General features: G+C 45.2%; 2 protein-coding genes across 5 annotated transcripts; one reads left to right on the top strand and one right to left on the bottom strand.

The window, feature by feature from the left end:
- Positions 1-862: 862 nt before the first annotated feature.
- Positions 863-3,092, top strand: si:ch211-39i2.2 (DNA damage-inducible transcript 4-like protein-like). The gene is made up of 2 exons (XM_024428820.2): positions 863-1,154; positions 1,889-3,092. The coding sequence occupies exons 1-2, from the start codon at positions 986-988 to the stop codon at positions 2,335-2,337; spliced, it is 618 nt and encodes a 205-aa protein (XP_024284588.1). The 5' UTR covers positions 863-985; the 3' UTR covers positions 2,338-3,092.
- Positions 3,093-4,338: 1,246 nt separating this feature from the next.
- Positions 4,339-19,987, bottom strand: LOC112255960 (bromodomain-containing protein 8). 4 transcript variants are annotated; one of them, XM_024428824.2, is made up of 18 exons: positions 19,898-19,987; positions 18,868-18,964; positions 18,685-18,754; positions 18,492-18,541; positions 18,257-18,379; positions 17,983-18,063; positions 17,740-17,804; positions 17,466-17,629; positions 17,091-17,282; positions 16,708-16,804; positions 13,035-13,147; positions 12,439-12,903; positions 12,149-12,345; positions 11,882-11,974; positions 11,718-11,786; positions 11,299-11,584; positions 6,379-6,423; positions 4,339-5,898 (listed from the first exon to the last, which is right to left on the bottom strand). In XM_024428824.2, exons 2-18 carry the CDS (start codon positions 18,888-18,890, stop codon positions 5,839-5,841), a joined length of 2,193 nt encoding a protein of 730 aa, XP_024284592.1. In that variant the 5' UTR covers positions 18,891-18,964; positions 19,898-19,987; the 3' UTR covers positions 4,339-5,838. The 4 variants fall into 4 exon arrangements, with proteins under 4 accessions (XP_024284592.1, XP_024284589.1, XP_024284591.1 ...); XM_024428821.2 differs by lacking the exon at positions 19,898-19,987 and adding an exon at positions 19,451-19,611; XM_024428823.2 differs by lacking the exon at positions 19,898-19,987 and adding an exon at positions 19,394-19,496.

Here is a 19,987-nt window from a genome sequence, read left to right as displayed (position 1 = left end):
TTATATTCTAGACAATTCTGTGCTTCCAACTTTTTCCCCCCCCTTTATTTAACCAGGTAGGCTCGTTGAGAACAAGTTCTCATTTACAACCATGACCTGGCCAAGATGAAGCAAAGCAGTGCGACACAAACAACACAGAGTTACACATGGAACAAACAAAACATACCATCAATAACACAATATGGAAAAAATAATAATAACAAAAAAAATATATGTATATATATATATATTTGTGGCAACAGTTTGGGAAATGCCCTTTCCTGTTTCAGCATGACAATGCCCCTGTGCACAAAACAAGGTCCATACAAAAATGATTTGTCGAGATTGATGTGGAAGAATTTGACTGGCCTGGAAAGAGCCCTGACCTCAACCCCATCGAACACCTTTGGGATGGATTGGAACGCCAACTGCGGGCCTAATTGCCCAACATCAGTGCCTGACCTCACTAATGCTCTTGTGGTTGAATGGAAGCAAGTCCCTGCAGTAACATTCCAACACCTAGTGGACTGCATTCCCAGAAGAGTGGGGGTTGTTATAGCAGCAAAGGGGGGACCAATTCCATATTAATGGCAATGATTTTAGAATGAGATGTTCGATGAGCAGGTGTCCACATACTTTTGGTGATGTAGTGTATGAGCATTGGATACTTTTATTTTCTTGATAACCTAACAATAAACCTTTCTAATAACATAAATGGCACAGAATACGGGATAAAACGGGTGATGTCAGTACTGAGAGGCCAGTCAGTGCAATGTCTAGGCATGTGGCGTGAGGCTGATTCAACCCCTTTCAGCAGTTGCTCACCGTCGCGCTGCTATGGTAACCAAGGAGGCAGTCCCACAAGTGAGCAGCTGAAGCAACCAAGGATTACTATTTAAACACCGTGAGCGCTTCAGCGACTTCAATCAACTGACTTCTACATGGAGGGAATAGACCGAAAACCTGTATCACTAAGTGGAGTAGTGGAGATAGAGGAAAAATCGCAATGGTCTATACCCCGGCTTTGGTCCTCGGACACGGAATGCTCATTATGTCTGAAGAGGGTAGCGTAGTCGAGCGAAAGTTTCTCTATCAAATCACATCGAGCGACAAAAAAGATACGCGTCGGGGCAGCCTTGAAAGTTGCGAATCCATCAAGGAAAGGAACTCCTCAAGTAAGTAAGGCTCTGTTCTGAATTCTAGGTTTGTATTTAATCGGATATGTACTGTTCTAAATAATGGCTTATTTTAACTGTCAGTTAATTCTGTTGACTTTATAGGCCTTTTGTCAACTTTAGCCTAGGACTCATAGGTTTTGACCATTCCAAGCGGTGGTAGATATTAATGTAGCTGATGCAGCCAGATAGTCAACTGCGTAGCCGACTGCTCATGACTGTCAGCTGATGGTCTGTTCTTGAAAATTAATTAAACCGAACTCTGTCTCTCATTTAGAGTTGCTAATACATTGCCTTATTTTGACGATCCATGTAAAAAAAAAGATTCACAATAGATAAGAATAGTCTGTTACAATGCTACATTTTAGCCATTTTGCAGACGCTCCAATCCCGAGCGATTTACAGTAGCCTAGTGAGTGCATACATTTTTCGTACTGGTCCCCTGTTGAAATCTGAACACTCTGGCGTTGCAAGCGCCATGCTCAACCAACTGAGCCACACGGGACATGTTATTGAGTGTAGTATTATAAGACTACTCATCAAAATAAGGCAATTTAAGATGGTTTGAAATGTATTATTGCAACGCTATTGAATAGTAGGCTGAATAACTTAAATGGGCCTAAGTGGAATAGTATAGGCCTTATCAAATGTCTGTAATACAAAAGTATAGGTTGTACAACTTCAACTCATGGTTCATTAGCAATATATTGATATTAACCTATTCTCTTTTTCAGGTCTGGACTCTGAAATGACTCTTGACTGTGAGGAGAGAATACTCCAGCAGGACATGATCAGGCAGATCGAGAGTTGTCTCTCTAACGCTAAAGAATCGAATCTGCGCTGCAGGGTGCTGCTGCTTCCCCGCCCGTTGACCGCCAAGGTTGCCCGGGACGTGGTGCGTTCCTCAGTTGGAGAACCGTGTGGGCTCCGCGGGGCCTTCATACAGGTCTATTTGGAGACAAAACAGGGCCTTCAGCTGCAGACGCTGGGCATTATATCACCCGACCCGACCGTCACTCCTACCTTCGAGCTTTCCATTGTGTTCAAGCTGGACAAAGACGGTTGGCCTCCTCTCAAGCACATATTCGTTACCGACAAGCTGTTGAAACTACGACCCCAGTACCGGCTGGTCAAGAAGAAATTGTATTCCTCCGCGAGCCCTGTCATACACGAGTTTTGCTGAGAGACAATTTCTGATCGTTAACATGTCATGTTCCTACATTCCTTTTAGGAAAAAAAGCGCTGCATCACTTTTTTTGTGTACTAAATGTCAATATACATCTGTATTGGAGTTTTAAAATTCGAATGAAAGTTTTGCACTGTATATGCACTGGAAAATGACTGGAACAATGAGCTCAATTGTGAAACGAAATATATTATGAGTAGGTAAAAATGAGGGAATGGTTACCCTAAAAGTTTTGTATGGCTGAAATTTGAGTTGACCTAGTTAGAAAAAAAGCACAGAATGCATGTTACCTTGCTGGTTCTAGCAGGGGGTGAAATGTGTTAAAGTTCTGCACAAATGTAGGATCCTCATTTGAGCCAGTTTGCTGTAGCAGGGAAATAATCCTGCAGCAACAGGAAATGTGAATTATGTCAATTCTAATTAATGGACAGTTTTGTAAGGGTTGATATTTTTCATAAGAGAAAATCATATCTAAACAGAAGTCACTTTGAACCTCAAATACAATACAAGTAGAACATTTTCTGCATTGCATGGTTCTCAAATGAAGATCCTACATCTGTACAATAACAGCCAGTTTTTGTTTATGCACATATTTTGTTGTGCAACAATTCTAGGATTATTTAGTAAAACCATGGAAACCTCACGTTGGATGTGAAAGCAGAGGGAAGGCAAGCTGGTATTGCCCCTAACCCTGTGTGCAAATGTTTGTCTTGCAGTATTGTTAAAGTTAAATAAAATGTTTTTGCACAGTATCCTTTTCAGTGTTGCCATACTCTTTTAATCATTAGAGCTGTCAAACTTCAATGTCTACACTTTATACCCAAGACCTGAAGGTCTCAACTTGGGTCTGTCAAAATTTAGACTGACATTCCCATTGTTTTCAATTCTCCTAATCTCTAAACAGTTGAGCAAAACAAACAAATGTGAAACTAAACTGTACATAAAGTTCAACACACGTTTTATATTATGAAGATCTCTACAGACCTGCGACCTTCGCATGCCATCTGGAACATTAAGGCTCTCTGTGATTAAGACGTTGATAGTTATAGTAACCTCAGAATGTGGCCATGGATGTGCTACTCATTTTAAGGTTGAATAAAAAATGTTACATTAGTTTGTAAGAGCCTTAGCTTTAGGCTATTTACAGTATTACAAAAGTCATATCGCATTGTGACTCAACCAAATATCAACATTTAAGAGATGGATTTACTGCTTGGATAGTTTAATCTGTCACTGGTTTAACCTATCTTGATTTTTTTTGGAGAATCCAGCATGATTTGTTAACTCATCAAGTTAATAGGCTTTTTACTGTATTGCAAAAGTGATATTGAATTAGGTTTGGTTGTCAACGCAACCAAATAAACATTTGAAGGAGATGTATATTTTGTGCCACTGACTTGTCTACCAATTAATAATTGATATGTTGGATTCACGTCTCCAACTCAACTAAAACATTCAAAAGGACTAAATCAAATTAAACTATTTAAGGTGCAATTAAAGTTTGATTTGATGTAGTCCTATTAACCTTTTGGTTGAAATGGAGACATGAATCCAACATATTCATTATTAACTTGAAGATTCCATTTGAAATCAACCAGAGCTTGAAACCCTAGACCTATTTTGTTTATTTTTAGTTGAATTCTGGGTTAAATTGAAACAATAGCTGTTGATGACTTTGCAAAGGCTATATAGGACTAAATATTATTGATATTACTTATAGGAGTATGGTTATACTTCATTTGCTCTGTTAAACCTATCCTTTGGAATGACTTCGATAGCAACAGTCAATTATGCAGTTATTAAGAGATCTCTCAATAATACATTTCTCATGATAGCACATTGTTAGTCAGTGACAAATATCAAAGCTGGGCTTGGTTAAAACTCTGGATGGGAGACCAAATGGTTAGCTGTGTAGACCAACTCTCCAGTAGGTGCTGCTGCCTAGTCTATTGTTTTTTTTAAACGGATAGTGGACATAACATTGAAGATCAGACATTGTTTCAAATTAAACATTTTATACACGGTTTATCTATGTGCAAAATTGGTTACCACGATGACATAATTCTGTGGTTGAAAATTCACCCTCAAAACAACAGTTGATTACTTTTTGCAAATCCAATGTATTTTCCATAGAAATAAGAATGAATAGAAAGTGCGTCTCCATTCAAGTCAATGATGGCATAATGGGTGTACCCATGCCAGGACGTAAAAACAGGAAGTGTACCTTTCAATCTGTGCTGTGATTTGTTGAGTCAACTCAATTGATATTACAAAAAATACATTCCATGAGCCACATTAGTTAGAATAATTTGAATGAACATTCTACATTACCATGGCAATCCAGCATCAGTTGATAGAACATTCCAAAATACCATGGCAATTATTGCATCACAATACCAGGCAGCCATTGAGTGTACACATGAGTTAACCAGTTAATTGCCAGGGTTAGAGGTTCCAAGCCTGTTCTCTTCACTCTTATTTCTATGGAATTTTCCAAATATACTGAACAAAAAATATAAACACAACATGTAAAGTGTTCGTCCCATGTTTCATGAACTGAAATAAAAGATCCCAGAAATGTTCCATGTTCACAAAAAGATTCTCTCTCTCAAATGTTGTGCACAAATTTGTTTATATCCTTGTTAGTGAATATTTCTAATTTTCCATCCACCTGACAGGTGGTGGCATATCAAGAAGCTGATTAAACAGCACAATCAATACAGAGGTGCATCCTGTGCTGGGGACAATAAAAGGCCACAATAAAATGTGCTGTTTTATCACAACACAATGCCACAGATGTCAAGTGCTGAGCGAGCGCGCAATTGGCATGCTGACTGCAGGAATGTCTACCAGAGCTGAATGTCTCTAACATAAGCCGCCTCCAACATCGTTTTAGAGAATATGTCAGTACAACCGTGGTTACACAGATCATGTATAACCACGTCAGCCCAGGACCACCATATACAGCTTCTTCACCAGACCTGCGGGATCATGTGGGGTGGGAATTGTTGCATGTCGCGTTTATATTTTTGTTCAGTATAGATTCCACGTTACAACACATTGACAAATTATATTGAAACGATGTTGATTCTACCAATCAGCGTGTGGACACTGGGATCATGATTCCTTGAAGGATATTTTGCAGTTGGCTACATCCTATACACAAAACAACAGGGCCCCAAGTCAGTCACGAGTACTTTAGTACTACTGCAGTTGTAAAACAGATTCAGTCCTCCAGGGCTGCAGTGTCTGCTGTTTACCAGTGGCAAATATCAATGAGAATCATATGATGTCTGGATATCTAGTGTACTGGCTTTAAATACAATCAGACTTAAGTTAGTTAATTAAACTGTACACAACTATGGTACACAATGATCAATCTGAAATGGCCTGGAGAGGAGAATACCCGAGGACTGCAGCCCTGCATCAAGTCTCTCTTTAAACCTCCAGCCCTATGGCCTGTTGGCAATCTATTGTCCTACTGCCTTTTGACTCTGGTTATTTCTTCATCTTCATGTCTGCTTCAATAGCACAGCGGCGCCCTCTGGTGCCCCCATCCTGCAGGGAAGAGAGGCTAAAAGGTGAAGGTCAGTTTGACACCAGGTTGAAAACCCAGTGATGGCTTGTGGTTGGCCCGTAGAAAAACACAAAGACGATCTCTGACCAGAGGAAATGAAGAAAAGAAAGATGAAAGGATGGAAAAAAACGAAAAGAAAGAAAAGCGATGGAGCAGACGAGACGATCACAGACGTTGAAGACAAAACCACTGGATACATAATACACAACCAGGATGGGTCCATTTAAGAACCAAATACCGAAGGTAAAAAATGTAGTGACGTGACGGATGTGTGTGTTAATATAAGAGGTGAGTGTATGCTTTTTGAGTGTTTGACTACAGGGGTAGTTGGTGTGAGTTGCGAACTGTTTTATGCGCTTCTGAATATGAGATTAGTGTTTTGGGTGTGTGTGACAGACAGAGAAACAGAGCGTGCGCTTGACTTGACCTGGTGAGTTCTGACCTTTGACCTGAATACTTACAAAGAGAGAGAGAAGGAAAGCGGGAGAGGCCATTGGGACACTGTCCTGTAGGAGGACAAACAGTTAGTGAGAAAAGAGAGAACACACACACACCCTTCATTTACACACACCTCTCCAAACACACCCAGAGTAAACAACAAACAAGACAACATTGTACAAACAGAAAAACAGACAGTAAGAGACACACGTTCAGACAGTCAAGTGAAACACAGTACACAGAGACGGACGGCAGACATGGAGAGGGGGAGACGGATGGCAGATGAGACAGCCGTAATGGAGAGGAGAGACGAGACAGCCGTAATGGAGAGGGGAGACGAGACAGCCGTAATGGAGAGGGGAGACGAGACAGCCGTAATGGAGAGGGGAGGCGAGACAGCCGTAATGGAGAGGGGAGACGAGACAGCCGTAATGGAGAGGGGAGACGAGACAGCCGTAATGGAGAGGGGAGACGAGACAGCCGTAATGGAGAGGGGAGACGGGACAGCAGTAATGGAGAGGGGAGACGGGACAGCCGTAATGGAGAGGGGAGACGGGACAGCCGTAATGGAGAGGGGAGACGGGACAGCCGTAATGGAGAGGGGAGACGGGACAGCCGTAATGGAGAGGGGAGACGGGACAGCCGTAATGGAGAGGGGAGACGGGACGGCCGTAATGGAGAGGGGAGACGGGACAGCCGTAATGGAGAGGGGAGACGAGACAGCCGTAATGGGGGGAGACGAGACAGCCGTAATGGAGGGGGAGACGAGACAGCTGTAATGGAGGGGGAGAGGGACAGCAGTAATGGAGAGGGACAGCAGTAATGGAGAGGGGAGACGAGACAGCCGTAATGGAGAGGGGAGAGGGACAGCCGTAATGGAGAGGGGAGAGGGACAGCAGTAATGGAGAGGGGAGAGGGACAGCCGTAATGGAGAGGGGAGAGGGACAGCCGTAATGGAGAGGGGAGAGGGACAGCCGTAATGGAGAGGGGAGAGAGACAGCCGTAATGGAGAGGGACAGCCGTAATGGAGAGGGATGGAATGGAGAGGGACAGCCGTAATGGAGAAGGACAGCCGTAATGGAGAAGGACAGCCGTAATGGAGAGGGGAGAGGGACAGCCGTAATGGAGAGGGGAGAGGGACAGCCGTAATGGAGAGGGGAGAGGGACAGCCGTAATGGAGAGGGGAGAGGGACAGCCGTAATGGAGAGGGGAGAGGGACAGCCGTAATGGAGAGGGGAGAGGGACAGCCGTAATGGAGGGGAGAGGGACAGCCGTAATGGAGAGACGAGAGGGACAGCCGTAATGGAGAGACGAGAGGGACAGCCGTAATGGAGAGACGAGAGGGACAGCCGTAATGGAGAGACGAGAGGGACAGCCGTAATGGAGAGACGAGAGGGACAGCCGTAATGGAGAGACGGACGGACAGCCGTAATGGAGAGGGGAGAGGGACAGCCGTAATGGAGAGACGAGACGGGACAGCAGTAATGGAGAGACGAGACGGGACAGCAGTAATGGAGAGACGAGACGGGACAGCAGTAATGGAGAGACGAGACGAAACAGCCGTAATGGAGAGGGGAGACGAAACAGCCGTAATGGAGAGGGGAGACGAAACAGCCGTAATGGAGAGGGGAGACGAGACAGCCGTAATGGAGAGGGGAGACGAGACAGCCGTAATGGAGAGGGGAGACGAGACAGCCGTAATGGAGAGGGGAGACTGACAGCCGTAATGGAGAGGGGAGACGGGACAGCCGTAATGGAGGGGAGACGGACAGCCGTAATGGAGAGGGACAGCAGTAATGGAGAGGGGAGACGAGACAGCCGTAATGGAGAGGGGAGACGAGACAGCCGTAATGGAGAGGGGAGAGACAAGACAGCCGTAATGGAGAGGAGAGAGACAAGACAGCCGTAATGGAGAGGGGAGAGGGACAGCCGTAATGGAGAGGGGAGAGGGACAGCAGTAATGGAGAGGGAGACGAGACAGCCGTAATGGAGAGGGGAGAGGGACAGCCGTAATGGAGAGGGGAGAGGGACAGCCGTAATGGAGAGGGGAGAGGGACAGCCGTAATGGAGAGGGGAGAGGGACAGCCGTAATGGAGAGGGGAGAGGGACAGCCGTAATGGAGAGGGGAGAGGGACAGCCGTAATGGAGAGGGGAGAGGGACAGCCGTAATGGAGAGGGACAGCCGTAATGGAGAGGAGAGGACAGCCGTAATGGAGAGGGGAGAGGGACAGCCGTAATGGAGAGGGGAGACGGGACAGCCGTAATGGAGAGGGGAGACGGGACAACCGTAATGGAGAGGGGAGACGGGACAGCCGTAATGGAGAGGGGAGACGAGACAGCCGTAATGGAGAGGGGAGACAGGACAGCAGTAATGGAGAGGAGACAGGACAGCAGTAATGGAGAGGGGAGACAGGACAGCAGTAATGGAGAGGGGAGAGGGACAGCCGTAATGGAGAGGGGAGAGGGACAGCCGTAATGGAGAGGGGAGAGGGACAGCCGTAATGGAGAGGGGAGAGGGACAGCCGTAATGGAGAGGGGAGAGGGACAGCAGTAATGGAGAGGGGAGTCAGGACAGCAGTAATGGAGAGGGGAGACAGGACAGCAGTAATGGAGAGGGGAGACAGGACAGCAGTAATGGAGAGGGGAGACAGGACAGCAGTAATGGAGAGGGGAGACAGGACAGCAGTAATGGAGAGGGGAGACGGGAGCATGGAGCCTGTCTACAGATGAAGTGTAATGGCAGGGGTGTTAGGTGAGAGGAAAGATACGATTATTGGGGCATGAGATGGGTACAGTCTGTCCTGCATCAATTGTACATGTCTTGGCTCCTTGGTGTTGTTGCTGGACTCGGAGCTATGTGTGTGTGTTTGTGTACAGGTACAGTGCTTTGCGAAAGTATTCGGCCCCCTTGAACTTTGCGACCTTTTGCCACATTTCAGGCTTCAAACATAAAGATATAAAACTGTATTTTTTTTGTGAAGAATCAACAACAAGTGGGACACAATCATGAAGTGGAACGACATTTATTGGATATTTCAAACTTTTTTAACAAATCAAAAACTGAAAAATTGAGCGTGCAAAATTATTCAGCCCCCTTAAGTTAATACTTTGTAGCGCCACCTTTTGCTGCGGTTACAGCTGTAAGTCGCTTGGGGTATGTCTCTATCAGTTTGCACATCGAGAGACTGAAATTTTTTCCCATTCCTCCTTGCAAAACAGCTCGAGCTCAGTGAGGTTGGATGGAGAGCATTTGTGAACAGCAGTTTTCAGTTCTTTCCACAGATTCTCGATTGGATTCAGGTCTGGACTTTGACTTGGCCATTCTAACACCTGGATATGTTTATTTTTGAACCATTCCATTGTAGATTTTGCTTTATGTTTTGGATCATTGTCTTGTTGGAAGACAAATCTCCGTCCCTGTTTCAGGTCTTTTGCAGACTCCATCAGGTTTTCTTCCAGAATGGTCCTGTATTTGGCTCCATCCATCTTCCCATAAATTTTAACCATCTTCCCTGTCCCTGCTGAAGAAAAGCAGGCCCAAACCATGATGCTGCCACCACCATGTTTGACAGTGGGGATGGTGTGTTCAGGGTGATGAGCTGTGTTGCTTTTACGCCAAACATAACGTTTTGCATTGTTGCCAAAAAGTTCAATTTTGGTTTCATCTGACCAGAGCACCTTCTTCCACATGTTTGGTGTGTCTCCCAGGTGGCTTGTGGCAAACTTTAAACAACACTTTTTATGGATATCTTTAAGAAATGGCTTTCTTCTTGCCACTCTTCCATAAAGGCCAGATTTGTGCAATATACGATTGTTGTCCTATGGACAGAGTCTCCCACCTCAGCTGTAGATCTCTGCAGTTCATCCAGAGTGATCATGGTCCTCTTGGCTGCATCTCTGATCAGTCTTCTCCTTGTATGAGCTGAAAGTTGAGGGACGGCCAGGTCTTGGTAGATTTGCAGTGGTCTGATACTCCTTCCATTTCAATATTATCGCTTGCACAGTGCTCCTTGGGATGTTTAAAGCTTGGGAAATCTTTTTGTATCCAAATCCGGCTTTAAACTTCTTCACAACAGTATCTCGGACCTGCCTGGTGTGTTCCTTGTTCTTCATGATGCTCTCTGCGCTTTTAACGGACCTCTGAGACTATCACAGTGCAGGTGCATTTATACGGAGACTTGATTACACACAGGTGGATTGTATGTATCATCATTAGTCATTTAGGTCAACATTGGATCATTCAGAGATCCTCACTGAACTTCTGGAGAGAGTTTGCTGCACTGAAAGTAAAGGGGCTGAATAATTTTGCACGCCCAATTTTTCAGTTTTTGATTTGTTAAAAAAGTTTGAAATATCCAATAAATGTCGTTCCACTTCATGATTGTGTCCCACTTGTTGTTGATTCTTCACAAAAAAAATACAGTTTTATATCTTTATGTTTGAAGCCTGAATTGTGGCAAAAGGTCGCAAAGTTCAAGGGGGCCGAATACTTTCGCAAGGCACTGTAACTGCCAAAATAAAGGAAACTCTATTGAATGGATGAGACACCATTCTTCCACCAGACATGCCATAATTTGGTGTTTTGTTGATGGTGGTGAAAAACGCTCTTAGGCGACACTCCAGAATCTCCCATACGTGTTCAGTTGGGTTGATATCTGGTGACTGAGACGGCCATGGCATATGGTTTACATCTCATCAAACCATTCAGTAACCACTCGTGCCCTGTGGATGGGGACATTGTAATCCTATGGGGCCATAGCCATGGTAGCCAAAATAATGGCCTGCCCAGCATGACCATAAGCATGATAGGATGTTAACTGCTTAATTAACTCAGGAACCACACCTGTGTGGAAACACCTGCTTCTAATATACTTTGCATCCCTCATTCACCCAAGTGTTTCTATAATTGTGGCAGTTACCTGTATGTGTGTATCTAGTCTTACCTTCTCCACAGACTCCCCTGGCTTGCGACCCCCCTCACGGCCTCTGAGGCTCTTGGTGGAGATGGAGGACTCTGAGGTCTGCATGATGAGCTGAGTGGCCAGGAACTGCTGCACATGTTCTAGAACATCTCTCTGCATCTCCAAGGCCATGTGGAACACATCGTGGTCAGAGCTGTTGTACATCACCGCGTTCTGGAACATCAGCATGATGTCACGCTGGAACTCTGCTGTCGTACGGATCTGACCCGCCTCGATACTTTTCTTGATGGCCGACAGATCCATGGGTCTGGAGGGGAAGGGAGGGAAAGGGTGTGTATGAATGTGTTTTAGGGAGTAAGGCGAGCATGTACATACATTGTTTAATAAATAGATTTTATTTTCACATGCAAACAAACCGTTTACTGTTATAGAACTCTCACCTGTGTACAATGCTGTGGTAACCAGGGGCGATGTCTTCAGACACAGACTGAAGGAACACACTGGCGTACCTGACACAGGTAACAACAATTGATCTGTCAAATTCTACAGTAGCTCAGACATGTTAAGTGATTGGCTGTTATTGGGGAAATGGCTAAGAGCTGACCTGTGATTGGCCGCTGCTCTCCACACCAGCATGATGGCTTTCTTCCAGATCTTCTGAGCCTGAACGGCCTCCTGATCCTCCCCACATATTGAACTGAGAGAGACGGAGGGAGACAGAGGAGGGTGAAGGGTTAGTGAGTGAGTGAGTGAGAGGGGGAGAGAGGTCATAAAGCATTCTTTAGTGTCATTCAGTGCTTTATTCAGGCTTGTGATAGAATGATCAGGTTAAGAGTTGCCATGGACACAAGGACCAGAGTTGGACACTTACAACTGGGAAGAGGCGGGGCTGCTGGCTAGCGAATCAGCTGTGGTGTAGCGTTGGGAGGAGGGGCCATAGCCATCCTCGCTCTCACTGGCTGCCGGTTCTACTTCTGATAGGTAGGGCCCCTCCCCCTCTCCACATTCCTTCATCTCCATTCCTTCATCAGGATCCCCGTCACTCGCTCCATCCTCATCCTTCACTTCCTACACAAAGATACACAAGGAGAGATGATAATTCAACTGCACTTGGTAGAGGTGTGTGAGTGTGTGCTGTGTTTCTGAAAATAGGACAATTACCTTGGACTCTTTCCCTGATCCAGAGCTGTCTTCTGAGTCTAGGCAGGGTGTGTTTAGTTCTGGCTGGGTCCACTCCTCATTTTCAGTCTTCACAGCTGTGCTCAGGGCTCCTTCCTCCCCCAGAACTCCCTCCTCTGTGACCTCGCTTCCTGCCAGGCCATCATCAGCGACAACAGAAGGGACCACATTTGTCTGCACTGTTTCTTGTCCCTCACAGTCCTTCCCCTCTTCGGCTTCCCCCCTTCCACTCTCTGTCTGTGGCTCCAGGCTCCCAGGGTTAGCTCCAGCCACAGCCTGAAGCCCATGTGTGGGGTCAGACTGAACCATAGGACCAGGCTCTGAGGTCTTCAAGTCCTGGGCCTCCCATGGGCCTGAGAGGGAGTGGCCAGCAGAAACAGCCTCCTCACAGAGAGAGAGAGCAGCCTCCACTGCTGCAGCATCTAGAGCCTCCACAGAGTCATCCACCTGAGAAATACAGACACAGAGAGGACTGTGATGAGTGTGCACAAAAAAAGGTTGCTTACTACAGAGATATCTATGTCAAAAGCTGTATCCCACCCTCTCAAAGTCCCCCGCCCCCCACACACACCATGTACCTTCTCCTCTATGATGGAGATGATATCTCCCACGGTCTCCAGGTCCAGCTCATCCCCCATGTAGGAACCAGGTACATGGTCCTCCTCCACCACCTCTGAGCCTGCCTCTTTGACTGAACACACACAGACAGAGACAAAGAAACACACACACGTGTCACCACCAACGGTACACTGGTCTCACTGATTAGAAATCAGATGAGGGTACCTCTTTATATACTAGATATTCCTTCCCTTTTCTAGAGGGAAGTTAGAGACAGGGTGAGTTTAGAGAGACACACTGACAGACGAGGGACAGTATTAACCTGTGTTGGGTGTGGCAGGGCTGGGCAGTGGGGATGTGGGGGGCACTGTTTCCATTGGACACACCAAAGTACATCTAATAAAGGACAGACGCACTTTGCTTCTAACACATTTAAAGCACAGAAGCACATACAGCACTAATACTTAGCATCCTAACTAGAGGTCGACCGATTAATCGGAATGGCCGATTTCAAGTTTTCATAACAATCGGAAATAGGTATTTTTGGAAACCGATTTGGACGATTTTTTAAAATATATTTTTTACACCTTTATTTAATCTTTATTTAACTAGGCAAGTTAGTTAAGAACACATTCTTATTTTCAATGACGGCCTAGAAACGGTGGGTTAACTGCCTCGTTCAGGGGCAGAATGACAGATTTTCTGCTTGTCAGCTCGGGGGCTTCAATCTTGCTGTTAACCAATCTTGCAACCGTACAGTTAATCATAATCACTAGTTAACTACACATGGTTGATGACATTAGTTTATTTAGCGTGTCCTGCGTTGCATATAATCGATGCGGTGCGTATCGTTGCTCCAATGTGTACCAACCATTAACATCAATGCTTTTCTTAATATCAATACACACAAGTATATATTTTTAAACCTGCCTATTTAGCTAAAAGAAAACCAGGTTAGCAGGCAATATTAACCAGGTGAAATTGTGTCACTTCTCTTGCGTTCATTGCACGCAGAGTCAGGGTATGTGCAACAGTTTGGGCTGCCTAATTTGCCAGAATTTTACGTAATTATGACATAACATTGAAGGTTGTGCAATGTAACAGGAATATTTAGACGTATGAATCAAATCAAATTTTATTTGTCACATACACATGGTTAGCGGATGTTAATGCGAGTGTAGCGAAATGCTTGTGCTTCTAGTTCCGACAATGCAGTAATAACCAACAAGTAATCTAGCTAACAATTCCAAAACTACTACCTTATAGACACAAGTGTAAGGGGATAAAGAATATGTACATAAAGATATATGAGTGAGTGATGGTACAGAGCGGCATAGGCAAGATACAGTAGATGGTATTGAGTGCAGTATATACATATGAGATGAGTATGTAAGTAGATGGTATTGAGTGCAGTATATACATATGAGATGAGTATGTAAACAAAGTGGCATAGTTAAAGTGGCTAGTGATACATGTATTACATAAAGATACAGTAGATGGTATTGAGTACAGTATATACATATGAGATGAGTATGTAAACAAAGTGGCATAGTTAAAGTGGCTAGTGATACATGTATTACATAAGGATACAGTGGCTCGGGTGGTTGATGTCCTTGATGATCTTTATGGCCTTCCTGTGACATCGGGTGGTGTAGGTGTCCTGGAGGGCAGGTAGTTTGCCCCCGGTGATGCGTTGGGCAGACCTCACTACCCTCTGGAGAGCCTTACGGTTGTGGGCGGAGCAGTTGCCGTACCAGGCGGTGATACAGCCCGACAGGATGCTCTCGATTGTGCATCTGTAGAAGTTTGTGAGTGCTTTTGGTGACAAGCCGAATTTCTTCAGCCTCCCGAGGTTGAAGAGGCGCAGCTGCGCCTTCTTCACGATGCTGTCTGTGTGGGTGGACCAATTCAGTTTGTCTGTGATGTGTACGCCGAGGAACTTAAAACTTACTACCCTCTCCACTACTGTTCCATCAATGTGGATAGGGGGGTGTTCCCTCTGCTGTTTCCTGAAGTCCACAATCATCTCCTTAGTTTTGTTGACGTTGAGTGTGAGGTTATTTTCCTGACACCACACTCCGAGGGCCCTCACCTCCTCCCTGTAGGCCGTCTCGTCGTTGTTGGTAATCAAGCCTACCACTGTTGTGTCGTCCGCAAACTTGATGATTGAGTTGGAGGCGTGCGTGGCCACGCAGTCGTGGGTGAACAGGGAGTACAGGAGAGGGCTCAGAACGCACCCTTGTGGGGCCCCAGTGTTGAGGATCAGCGGGGTAGAAATGTTGTTGCCTACCCTCACCACCTGGGGGCGGCCCGTCAGGAAGTCCAGTACCCAGTTGCACAGGGCGGGGTCGAGACCCAGGGTCTCGAGCTTGATGACGAGCTTGGAGGGCACTATGGTGTTAAATGCCGAGCTGTAGTCGATGAACAGCATTCTCACATAGGTATTCCTCTTGTCCAGATGGGTTAGGGCAGTGTGGTTGAATTTCTTCAGCCTCCTGAGGTTGAAGAGGCGCTGCTGCGCCTTCTTCACGATGCTGTCTGTGTGGGTGGACCAATTCAGTGTGGTTGCATCGTCTGTGGACCTATTTGGGCGGTAAGCAAATTGGAGTGGGTCTAGGATGTCAGCTAGGGCGGAGGTGATATGGTCCTTGACTAGTCTCTCAAAGCACTTCATGATGACGGAAGTGAGTGCTACGGGGCGGTAGTCGTTTAGCTCAGTTACCTTAGCTTTCTGGGGAACAGGAACAATGGTGGCCCTCTTGAAGCATGTGGGAACAACAGACTATGTATGCCACCTGTTAGATAAAATAACAGAACGGTTCCGTATTTCACTGAAAGAATAAACGTCTTGTTTTCGAGATGATAGTTTCCGGATTCGATCATATTAATGATTTAAGGCTGGTATTTCTGTGTGTTATTATGTTATAACTAAGTTTATGATTTGATAGAGCAGTCTGACTGAGCAATGGTAGGCACCAGCAGGCTCGTAAGCATTCATTCAAACAGCACTTTCGTGCATTTGCCAGTGTAACAGGCAAATCACCAGCAACACCAGCAGCTGTTTATGACTTCAAGCCTATCAACTCCCGAGATTAGGCTGGTGTAACCGATGTGAAATGGCTAGCTAGTTAGCGGGGTGCATGCTAATAGTGTTTCAAGCGTCACTCGCTCTGAGACTTGTAGTGGTTGTTCCCCTTGCTCCACAGCTTTGTGGAGCGATGGGTAACGCTGCTTCGAGGGTGGCTGTTGTGGTTGTGTTCCTGGTTCGAGCCCAGGTAGGAGCGAGGAGAGGGACGGAAGCTATACTGTTACACTGGCAATACTAAAGTGCCTATAAGAACATCCAATAGTCAAAGGTTAATGAAATACAAATGGTATAGAGAGAAATAGTACTATAATTCCTATATTAACTACAACCTAAAACCTCTTACCTTGGAATATTGAAGACTCATGTTAAAAGGAACCACCAGCTTTCATATGTTCATATCATTATTACAAATACATAAAAATATTTTTTTTTTAAACAAATCAATCAGCTGATTAATCGCTATCTGCTTTTTTTGGTACTCCAACAATCGGTATCGGTATTGAAAAATCGTAATTGGTCGACCTCTAATCCTAACACACATCAAGCCAAACACATAACAACCAGCCTGCCAGCAAGAGCGGTTACTCCACGGTTGCCATAGTTACCTGCGCTGGCAACCTCAAAGTCTGCTGTGATAGTGGGGGTTGTAGTAGGAACTCCTCCGTTAGCCAGTCCTGCAGCAGCAGCATCCGCCTCCACTACCTGACAACATCACGTCATCAACACACAATATCCCCAATTCCCTGTTCTCTAAAAACATCTACATCACCTGTTTTTACTGAGCAGCTTGGTAGGATGTACAACAGCATATTACTCCCTAGAATAGACAGGAATTTCCCCAACAACAGTAGCTTGTGAAGTCAAACTTAACCTGAACCCTCTCCCTTAAACAGATCCACACAATATAATCCAATATAATCCAAATACTTTCATCCCTTATTATCGCAAATCATCCCCTTTCAACTTCCTTTTGTAGTGTATTTCTCACCAGTATGGGGCTAGCAGAGATCAGGCTTCCTTTCTTCAGTAGCTCTGAGAGGAGAGGGGAGGGAGGCGGCGTGGACTTCTGACTGAGGAGCCTCTTCTGTGGGGAGTCGTCTACCAGAGACCCCAGGCTTCCCTCCTTAGGCCCCGCTATTGGAGCATCCGACGACGGTAGGAACACTGCTCCCCCCTGGGACTACGTGGACAGAGAGGGGGGGGAAAAAAACATTAATTGACCATTCCTCAATGACAACAAGAGACAAGCAACAACCAGCTAGAAGAGACACTCAAAACAGTCCAAAACAAATTCTCTAATGTTTATACCAAGTGTTTTATGCACACAATGTTATGCTGACCAGGACTAAGACCCTTCCCTTACCAAATTGACACCAAGGGTCTCCTCTGCCTGGGGCATGGCTGTATCTATTGGGGGTGTGGGGGTGTCTGTCTGTGCCCCCTCCATGCCCGTGGGACTGGCACCCAAAGGGGATCGTATAGTGACACTGGACACCCGCTTGGGCGTGTTCTTAACCGCTTGGCGAGCTGAGACCGAAGAGAAGAAGGGTTATTATTACTGGTAGTTCTTGAGCCTAATAATTGTTCAAATCAGTGGTGTCCAAAATGTTTATTATTATTATTAGTCCAAAGCTTACCCTGATAGGATGTCTCTGTGGCCTTCCTCTTAAGATCTGCCTCATCCTCATCTTGCTTATTTTTCCTGCCAAACCAAAGACAAACCATTTTAACCATGAAACACAATCTTCACTGCTAAATCCGGTACAGAAAGTACACTATGAATTACAACGTAGTGCTTACATCAAATAAAAAGAAAGGCATATTGTTAGACAGACAGGCATGCAGACACAAACCAAGAGACAGACAGACCAGTTTCTTACTGTGTTATGTCTGTCCACAGCTCCTCTAGCCGTGAGTCCAGATGTCCTGTCTGGATCAGATCCACCTCCTTCTTCAACTTTCTGTCAAAACAGGAAGTACAGGGCCAAAGGTCAAGCACGGTAAATAGAGTGTATGGAGCATGTCTGTCATCTATAATGGCTTTGAACAGGGATAAATATTGGCTATGTATTGATAGTGAAGGTTCCACTGTGTATGTGTGTGCGAGACTACATTTGTATGTGTGTGAGAGCGGGAGTGCCTGTGTGTATTGACCTGTATTTGTCCTGTGTGTCTCTCAGTAGTTTTTTCAGCTCCTCTATCCTCTCGGCGGTGAGTCTCCGTACGATCACATCCTCGATGGTCTCCACCACCTCACCCTTCTCTCCACGCTTACGCCTGAAACAGCGCCATACATCAGACACATGAACAGCTCTGACGACAGCTGAAGTGCTGCCTCCGCAACAGAATACTCCAATAAAGCAGATAAAATGTGTGTTGGTGTACTAACTTTGGAGCCTCTGTGGTCTCCAGCAGCTCAGAATACTGAGAGGCACAGTGCTGTGGGGGTCAGAATCACAGAAAGCTGGTTAGATATATAGTAGCTGACATTTCAACCTTGATCATCATGACAGAGATGAATTGTTTTGTGTCACAGTGAGTCTGACTATGAAATGGGGACAAGCTTGTCGTCTGTCTCATACCTTCTGGGAGAACCAGTCTGGAGGGCGGCCTGGCTCTGAGAAAGGCTTGATGGCTCTGCTGACTGACACCCTGAAAAGCAGACAAAGTGGTAGGAGGACAAACAAGAACACAAATTACCATGTAGAAGAACAACATGTAGATGCAGTCAGCGACAGACTGAAACAATTAGTGTGTTTGTTTACCAGTTTTGGTCTCCACTCCTCATAACAGAGGAAGCTAGGCATAGTTTCTCCCTCAATGACCACGGCTCCGTCGGGCCGACGGACAGCCTCTTGTGTTCTACATAAAAACAGATAAAACAATTATGACGCTTGGAATAGGTAGGCTAGCAATAGAAAGAAAGAGAGATGTCACAGGGGGAACCAAAATTAGGTCAGAGCTCAAATATAGGCTAAATAATTAACTAGCTAAACACCGGCTACACAGCCAGCAAGCTACACTATTGCTGTTAATGCAAATACGGTTTTGAGCTATCTAGAAAAGCATAACGTCACGAATTAGCTAGCTAGGTAATTGAACACAATAATTGCTTTGGTTGTTTATCATATTCGGCTAGTAAGGTGCGTGCTCTGTAGCTAGGAACACCTATTGTTATCAAGCTAGCTAACATTAGCTATTGGCGCGCGCCTGGCAAACTAACAAAACCCAGGCAGGACTAGCTAGACGAAAATAATGTAGAAAGCTAGTTACGAAAAGATTGTACTTTACATTTGAAATGTATGTATACGTTGTAGCTTCACTTGCAAGCTAACAAATAATACTCACTCCCGACTCCACTCGCCATTTCTTTGTGGACAGGGCCTCGCCACTAAACTTCCGCCGGAATCATTTCAATGTAGCACAGATGTGGAGAATGACATCACAATAACTCACGTAGCGCTTGTAGAGGGATTAACTCAAATGGTAGAGCGCTCGCTTAGCATGCGAGAGGTAGCGGGATCAATACCCGCATCCTCCATTGTTTCCTTGTTTTTTATTGAATGTGATATAATTAGCTTCTGAAGTAGTTTGATCAATTCCATTTCCTTCGGTGTTATACTTTTAGAAACGGATGTTGCTGCAGCTGTATTCTCAGATACACTGTATTATTAATATCAAATATGTTGATTATATTATCAACATAGCTCTATATTTAACTTACACTGAAAATTCCATTCGTCATCATCTCTACATGAATGGAGGATTAGTTCAAATTGTAAGACGCTTGCTTACCATGAGCGGTAGTGGGTAAATGCCTGCTTCCTTCAAATCTTTACTTCACATCTATGACTAGGCAGTGCCAGTGATATGGAATATGTTTTA

Source organism: Oncorhynchus tshawytscha, linkage group LG08 (genome assembly GCF_018296145.1).
Source record: "Oncorhynchus tshawytscha isolate Ot180627B linkage group LG08, Otsh_v2.0, whole genome shotgun sequence".
NCBI lineage: Eukaryota > Metazoa > Chordata > Actinopteri > Salmoniformes > Salmonidae > Oncorhynchus > Oncorhynchus tshawytscha.
This window is presented reverse-complemented; position numbering and strand designations above follow the sequence as displayed.